Source organism: Penaeus vannamei, chromosome 24 (assembly GCF_042767895.1).
Source record: "Penaeus vannamei isolate JL-2024 chromosome 24, ASM4276789v1, whole genome shotgun sequence".
In the NCBI taxonomy this organism is placed as follows: Eukaryota; Metazoa; Arthropoda; class Malacostraca; order Decapoda; family Penaeidae; genus Penaeus; species Penaeus vannamei.
In genome coordinates this window covers 33,812,699-33,820,914 of record NC_091572.1, presented here as the reverse complement: position 1 = coordinate 33,820,914, position 8,216 = coordinate 33,812,699, and the positions used below count along the sequence as shown (strand labels likewise).

General features: G+C 44.6%; 3 protein-coding genes across 4 annotated transcripts in view; all 3 read right to left on the bottom strand.

Annotated features, from left to right (window-relative positions):
* Positions 1-1,072: 1,072 nt before the first annotated feature.
* LOC113804767 (zinc finger protein 641) lies at positions 1,073-1,700 on the bottom strand. The gene is made up of 2 exons (XM_027355659.1): positions 1,492-1,700; positions 1,073-1,295 (listed from the first exon to the last, which is right to left on the bottom strand). Exons 1-2 carry the CDS (start codon positions 1,698-1,700, stop codon positions 1,073-1,075), a joined length of 432 nt encoding a protein of 143 aa, XP_027211460.1.
* A 134-nt stretch (positions 1,701-1,834) lies between these two features.
* LOC113804769 (gastrula zinc finger protein XlCGF26.1) lies at positions 1,835-5,560 on the bottom strand. The gene is made up of 6 exons (XM_070138097.1): positions 5,553-5,560; positions 4,077-4,425; positions 3,595-3,810; positions 3,170-3,364; positions 2,271-2,606; positions 1,835-2,104 (listed from the first exon to the last, which is right to left on the bottom strand). Exons 1-6 carry the CDS (start codon positions 5,558-5,560, stop codon positions 1,835-1,837), a joined length of 1,374 nt encoding a protein of 457 aa, XP_069994198.1.
* Positions 4,733-8,216, bottom strand: part of LOC113804748 (broad-complex core protein isoforms 1/2/3/4/5) — a gene marked incomplete at its 5' end in the record, with an annotated part of 13,664 nt that continues 10,180 nt past the window's right edge. Inside the window, 1 exon segment of one of the 2 annotated variants that reach the window (XM_070138705.1) lies at positions 4,733-8,216. This exon segment is cut by the window's right edge and continues 922 nt beyond it. 2 annotated transcript variants of the gene reach the window in all.

Here is an 8,216-nt window from a genome sequence, read left to right as displayed (position 1 = left end):
AATGAATGAGTAAATGAGTGGACGAATGAGCAAATTATTCAATGTATAAATGAGTGAGTGTGTTATCTACAGAGAGGAGAGACAAGAAAGAAGGGGCGAGAGGGGCAGGGGCACGAAAAAGGAAAAATGGGACTGGTAGAGAGGTAGCAGCAGACAGGAAGAAAAAAAGGAGGAAGAGGAGGAGGAGGAGGAGGAGGAGGAGGAAGAGGAGGAGGAGGAGGAGGAAAGGGAGGAGGAGGAGAAGGAGGAGGAGGAGGAGAAGGAGGAGGAGGAGGAGGAGAAAGAGAAGGAGAAGGAGAAGGAGAAGGAGAAGGAGAGGAGGAGGAGAAAGAGGAGAGGAGGAGGAGAAAGAGAAGGAGAGGAGGAGGAGGAGGAGGAGGAGGAGGAGGAGGAGAGGAGAGGAAGGAGAGTAGGAGGAGAGGGAGGAGAAGGAGAGTAGGAGGAGAGGAAGGAGAGAGAGGGAGGAGGAGAGGAAGGAGAGAGAGGGAGGAGGGGGAGAAGGAGAGTAGGAGGAGAGGAAGGAGAGAGAGGGAGGAGGGGGAGAAGGAGAGGGATAGGGAAAGGGGGTGGAGAGGAAAGGGAGGGGAGGAAAATGAAGCACAAAGAGGAGAAGAGAAATTGGAGAGAGGAAGAGGCCGGTTTTGTGGGTGGGTGAGTGTGCTTGTGAGACCAAGTGGGCATGACTAATGTGAATTAAACATGAATGAGCCAGAATAATGGAGAAACAGTACGAGCTATCAAGAATGACAAAAAATGACACTGAAATGACAGTCAGAAAGCTCGGGAAACTGAGTGAGTAGCACAAATCATTATTAGTTTTAGTCTACTATTGAGATCATAAAAATCTTTCACATGTAATCCAGAAGAAAGACAAGTTGTTAAACAAGCACTTGATGCAAAAGTAATGTTACACTAAACCTCCCCTTTCAACTACACAGAAACCTGTCAGCTGCACAACTGAGAAAAAGTAGCATTTTCTTCTTTTTTCCTCCTTTTCAAACTGATCAAAAATGTGTTTTAAACTTTAGTAATTTCCAGTATTTTAAAAAGTTGTTCTTGTTTTATATTTGGTTTAGTTTGGAGTCCCATGCTTTGTTTTGATGTGGATCTTCAAGTTACTGAGGCGGTTCGCACGGTGGGGGCAGTGAGGGCAGTGAAAGGGCTTCTCTCCTGTGTGTGTCATCATGTGGTAGTGGAGGTGCTGCTGCTTGTTGCGCCCGTTGAACAACTTGCCGCATACTGGGCATACTTTGGGGACCTTTGTGCCGAGCGACATGCCCACTGGGATGTCATGCCTGCCCTGAAAAGACAAAACACCGTGCTCTCAGTGACATGCCTTCCATCCAGGTAGTCATTATCCACTCTCGCTGGCTGTCTATACGTACAAAAGGCCCTGGACTATGTCTTCCTTTTTTGGGGGGTAAGCCTACTCCTGCGTGCTTTTATTTATGGGTGCCTCCAGGTGTACTGGCCACCATCACAACTATTTACTGAGACATGGTGGAGAGGGCCACATCCACCCCATGAATGCTTCGTATGTGTTCTCGCAAGTGGTCTCTACGACTGGTCCTGTGGGCGCAGAAGGGACACATGTGTGGCTTCTCGCCTGTATGTGTCTTGATGTGGTGACTCAGGTGTTGGCGGCGGTTCCTGCCCTGGAAGACCTTACGGCACACAGGACACATCAAGGGCGGACGCATGGTCTGGAAAGAGAATACATCCACCCCTCAGGATATCAAGTTCCTCTTGATGCATTTGGATAGCAATAGAACAGACAGAAGAGAGGCTACACGAACTCCTCTGGCCATGGGAAGCTACACAAGTCTGCCGCCATTTACGTGTGCCCTGAAGCGTGGGACGAGTCTTGGAATCGTCTCATTATCTCCCCACCTATATTTCCTGGAAGTTCCTCCAGGTGCCTCAGTTTCATATGAGTCTTGAGGTTATCCTTGCGGTTGGCCCTGTGGGGACAGAAGGGGCAGTGGAAGGGCTTCTCGCCCGTATGAATGTTGAGATGGGTGGAAAGGTGCTGCCTCTTGTTTCTGCCAGAGAATGCCTTGTTGCACACGTGGCACGTCAGGGGCACGTCGTTGGTTATCGCCCCCTGCAACAGAGAACACCCTCTTCTTAGCACCACACCACCATGCACTCAGCTACATACTGTTTAAAAATTGTAGCACTGTTATATAACAAAGAAGAAGTTGTCCAAGTCTTACCAGCCTAAGTATTGGTCTATCAAATCTTTAAAAGTCCCCCAAGTCATGATCTACAGCATCAAAAGATTTTAGCACTGATAAGGTGGCCTGGTCCTGAATCTGACTCTCTAATGAATTGGCCTCAACTACTTGTGTTGGGTTGGGTTGGGGGGGTTCTGAGGTCAGGGATTTGGTCGAGGAGGTCTGTCTCAGATGGCGTGAGCGAATGTGTATTTTCATGTTATCACTGCGATTGGCACGGTGTGGGCAGTAGGGACACTGGAAGGGCTTGTGGCCTGTGTGCGTGATCATGTGGTACTGGAGGTTCTGACGTTTATTCCTCCCGCTGATTATCTTCCCACACACTGGACACAAAATCGCCTCCCCACTGCCTCTCGAGCTCACGCCCGCCTGCAAAGACAAGGCACCGCATCAGCCCGCCCATTTTTGCCCAAAGGATTGCATGTCAATAGTAAACACAAAGTCTTAGTGACTTCCTTATCTTCCCTTGTCATCTTAAGTAATACTGGTACATCTGCCTTTCATAACTTGCAATCATCTTCAATGTCTTAGTAATCACCTCTGAAGGGTTTAATTTGAAAAACACACATATAGAACAAAGAGAACCAAAAATAATAGCAGGAAATATAAAAATAGCACCATTAAATTTGAAAAAAAGAATCATCAATACAATTGAAAGTGGATAAGCTATTCATTATATACAGTTGTAAAATCTTGCTTACTTAAAAAACTCACTCATGTTTTTAAGGTTCTCATCACTAAAAATCAATACTTTCTCTTACTTCAAGAACATGGCAGAACAAGAAGCATGTCTTGATAGAAAATGCCAATAGCTCCGCAGCAGGATCAGGTTTTACTTTCCACTGACTACTTAGGATAAGGAAGGCGAGTATCCTTCATCTCGTGAAGGAATAAGAGGTAGGATTGAATTGTGCTTGTGCATGTTGGTGAACCAGGTTAGCATGGACTGTGAGGATGTGCCTTCTCAGAGTGGGGCGATGGCTGCTGCGGTAAGGACAGTGTGGGCACAGATGTGGTCTCTCCCCAGTGTGAGTCAGTAAGTGCTGCTTCAGGTTATTCTTTCTTGATCGGCCCATAAACAACTTGCCACACACGTTGCACTGTAGAACATTGTCCCCGCAACCTTTCTGCAAAGCAAACACACACCCTCAGCTCAAACCCAGTCCATACATATTTAGTAGCCGGATGAACAAGCCATATCAACTTTAGGATCTTTTTGAATTCCCCATTTCTATCCAAGAGGTTTTGGTTGTTGTGTTGTTGTTGCTTTTATTTAATCATTAAAGTATTTCTAATCTTCAATTAACCTGATAACAGTAAGCTACAAATGGGAGTAAGCATCGGGCGTTGTAAAGACAGCTGGCATGGAAGAGAATGCAGGAGCTCTATGCACTGCTCGAATGTGCTTGACAAGGTTCGGCTTGTGGTTAGTCCTGTGTGGGCAGTGCGGGCAAAGATAGGGTCGTTCGCCTGTATGAGTCAGGATGTGCTGTTTCAAATTAGTCTTCCTAGAACGACCAGAGAACACCTTGCCGCACTCGCTGCACACCACAACGTTCTCCTCACAACCACTCTGCAAAGCAAACACACACCCTCAGCACAAACATTCTCTTCCTTGGATAACCAATGACCGATAACCAACTACAGGGGTTAAAGTGGAGGAAACAAAGTCCAGCCCATTTGGTCTCTCAGCAAAGGTGACACAATTTTAAATAAATTCTCTGCAAGACAGAGCCTTTCTCCAAACAATGCAATTTTCTACTATTGTAATAACATGTTTTTCTTACTTATTTTTGCTTTGCCCAAACATTAATCCTGATTCGAAATGTGAGGATTCACTGATGTGGGAAGGAAAGTAGGTGCAGCAGGAGCATTGGACAAGCCTGCAAACGACCCTGAGGAGAGAGCCTGCCCCTGTGAAGACCCATGAACAGACCGAATGTGTTTGAGGAGATTGGGCTTATAATTGGCTCTGTGTGGGCAGTGCGGGCAAGTGTACGGTTTCTCTCCAGTGTGAATGAGGAGGTGGTGGCGTAGATTCTGTCGACAGTTCTTGCCCGTGATGCAGCGACCACACACTGGGCATGTGAGGTACTCCCTAGGCTCCTCAGGCCCCACTACGCTGCCAATCAGCCCCTGTAACAAAACCACGCACTCAGTGGCTGCCGCTTCAAGTACGAGCCTATGCCTTAAGTTATGAATTTATCAAAATTAAAGCAGGGATCTTTGTTACTCTTTTAAAGGGGTATCCTTAAATGATTTCATTATATTCCCCATCCCTACCCATCATGTCTTATTTAAATTTTATTTATCATAATTCTGTTCAGACGATCTCTCATTGGGTCATTATTATTTTTGTTTCTGTTCAACTCTCTCCTACAGACCTTAATTTCACACTATGTTATTAAATCTTTTTTTTTTTTCCCTTCTCTCTCTCTTTTAACCAAACCACTCTATCTGAGAACAATTACATGTAGGTATGCTTTTCATAAAACTTTTTATTTCTTCAAATATACATTTTATTCAATAATTAACTACAGAGTCACATACAAACTCTCTCTCTCCATTTTCTTTAAACTATTTCAAGAAACTCGCCTCTATACAATTTGAAAATAAAACAAAGAATCTTTGGGTTTACAAATGACAGGAGGAAACTTGAAGAGACAGCAGCATATTCCCTAAATCCGCTCAGCATGCAATAAGTTACATTGTGTGTTCATAACAAGCAAGACATACTCATTCACAGAATACTAGCAAACAAATTTCCTCGTATTAGATGTACCTACCAATAAGAGACATGAAGCTATGCTTTCTGTGTATATATATATTTATATAAATATTTTCTTTACTTCAGTTACCAATGATGCACTTCTTAACAAATAAAAAACATTCTTCTGATAGTTCATGAGAAACTCATAACAACTCTATATAAAAAAGAAAATATATTGAAAACCAAAAACACATAAATTCATAGACTGTTAGACTTTGATCTAGTAAAAGAAACTTCATTGTGAAACTCCCAGTCTGAATAAATCTTTAGTGTTGTTTCTTCTAGTAGGCTATAACATTCCAAGTGTTCATGGTAAGTTATAACAACAGAGGAAAGCACTGACAGAGAATCTTAATCAAGGGTGATGATTAGGGGGAGAAGGGGGAGAAGGGGGAGTGGGGGAGAAAGGAAGTGGGGGAGTAGGTTAGAGTGGGAGAGAGGGTGGAGGAAATGCTTGGTGAATCAATAGGCTCCAAACAGTGAAAGACAAATGAAAATTTCATTACAGCAATTCAATTCCTTTAATACTTATTTAATGATCTAACTTTGTCATGGTCTGGAGATTACAGCAAATATCAATTACTTCAACTATGGTACAGCCAGCTCTGCCATGACACCTATTGTGTAGTTGTGTGAGGTGGTGGGACTCGATGTATGGCTCTGATGTGCTTGATGAGATTGGACCTGAGGGCAGTGCGATGTGGGCAGTGTGGGCAGACATGGGGTCGCTGGCCAGTGTGCGTAAGGAGGTGGCTCTCGCGCCGCTGACGCAGGTTTCTGCCCCTGAACTCCTTCCCACACACCTCACACACCAGGAGTCGCTCTTCAGAGGTCACACCCATCGCTGCCAACGATCCCTGGAACGGAGACACTAGCCATTCCAGCATGTCCACACAGCGCTCTAACACAAAAGATGTGAGTAACACGTGCACTTCCACAAAGAATCTCAAAGGTCTTTTTTTTATCCTTTTTTTTTTTTTATTACTATTATTTACAGGAACACTTGCCACAATCCCCAGAGAACTACCAAACACTAATGGCCACTCATAAATCTTTTATCAAGTGTGATCTGCAACCCCTTGGGTGTCCTCCATCAGCCGGGCCAACCCAGACATAGTGATGGAGGGGCCCATGGAAGGAGGGGCTCCCTCAGAAACGGTGGAGGATGGCAGCGTCTGTGCTACACCATGTGTGGGAGGGGCATCTCTAAGGACGAAGTGATCTCTATGGACTGTGCGAACATGCCGATCCAAAGTAAACTTGTGATGTGCACGGTAGGGGCAGAAAGGGCAGTGGTGGGGGCGCTCTCCTGAATGAGTCGACAGATGGTACTGGAGACGCTGTCGACGGTTGCGACCTGTGATGAGCTTGCCACACACAGAGCAGGCCAGCGCCTCGGCCTCACCCCCACCAAGCTTCCCGCTGCGACCCCCGCCCTGTAAAGAATGACACCATCTGAAGCCCTCTACCACTAAGGTCTGCAAAGGATGGAACCCATCTGCTTATCAGACTGAGTCAAAAGAAAATGGGAGAAAAATATTATTATCCCCATCTCACCACACTACTCAGTCAGAAAAGGTTCAGGCCAATTTACATCTTCACATCTTGCTCATGCATGGCTGTTGGTGCGCGACATTTGGGTTTTAACTCGAGACATATAATGTGGCCTTCTCTCTTTTACTCCAGTTATTCTGCTATGAGAACTGACACTTGTGTTTTAAATAATCAATGATTCCAAGTCTCTGTATTGGACGTCTGGATATTCCTTGCATTCCAGTTCTCCAGCTGCATCGCCTGAGAACTCTGCAAGTCTCTGTGCACCGTTCGAATGTGGCGATTGAGGTTGAACTTGAGGCTAGCACGGTGAGGGCAGTGTGGACATTGGAAAAGTCTCTCACCAGTGTGGGTCAGCATATGGTACCTGAGTTTTTGCTTGCCATTAATGCCACTCACGCTCTTGCCACAGACGGGACACACGACTGGCGCCACCGCCTGCAACAGAGAGGGGAGCGTCCATCACTCCTGCACACCCACCACACATCACTTGGGTCATTAAAAAAGAAAAGGAAAAATAGAAAGGAGAGAAAAGAAGAAAAAGATGTAATAAGGCAGGCATCATGGTTAACAGAAGAGCAGCACACAACTAATAAGAAACCCAAAATAAAAGCAAAATTTTTCAGTAGAAAAAAAAGAGGATAAATAGGGAAGAGGAAAAAATTTGCATATATTATATAATGATCAATAAAGACACAGATTGTCAATGAATATCTGAACAATTCGAATTGAAACCTAATTTTTTATATATACAAACACAAAAATGCTTGAGACAAAAGGATTGGTGCACAACACTGCCTATGCAAATTTTAAACTGTGAATCAGATCCCTTTGTGCTTCCCTTCATATATCTCCATGAAGCCCATATCAAAATGAAACCTTTTCCATTTTTTAAGTTTTTAAAAAAAGCACAGAGGTAAAACTACAGAGCCCCCACTGGAGAGATAGCAAGTTCCACAACTAGGTGTGAGTAGTGGCACGCAAGGCCTCGAGGGCCGGGGCCAGAGGGAGGCATCAGAACTCAGCTGGGGGACAGTTGGCAGCCAGCTGGTCCTTGTGGAGAGCACGGATGTGCTTATGCAGGTTGAACTTGAGTCTGGCTCGGTGAGGGCAGTAGGGGCAGGCATGGGGCTTCTCGCCGGTGTGGGTGAGCGTGTGATACCGCAGCCGCTGGTGTTGGTTGCGCCCGGCAAACACCTTGTTGCAGAAGGGACACATCAGGGCCCGAGGGGCAACGCCCTGCAACACAACACCACAGTCACAACCACCACATCAACCATACCATCACTACACCATCAATCCATCACCTTCTACTATCTATTAATATATGTTAGATTTGTATATATGTCTATCTAAGGCAGAAACAACACTCCAATAAAACAAAACATTCATCAGTAATAATGATGATAATATGAATAATAATAGCCATAAAATAATAAATTAACTGAATTTTAGTAAAAATACTAATGGCCTGTCATCAATACCAGTTTCACATAAGTGTGTGACAATCATACTGAATGCCAGAACCTAACATGCCTCTCCCCCAGCTTTTCTGTAGTCAAAGCCTTAACATGAAATCTATTACTTTCTATTATTTCAAAATCTATTTCAGCATCATTTTAACAGTGGCTAGAGTTTAAACGGATAAAGAATAA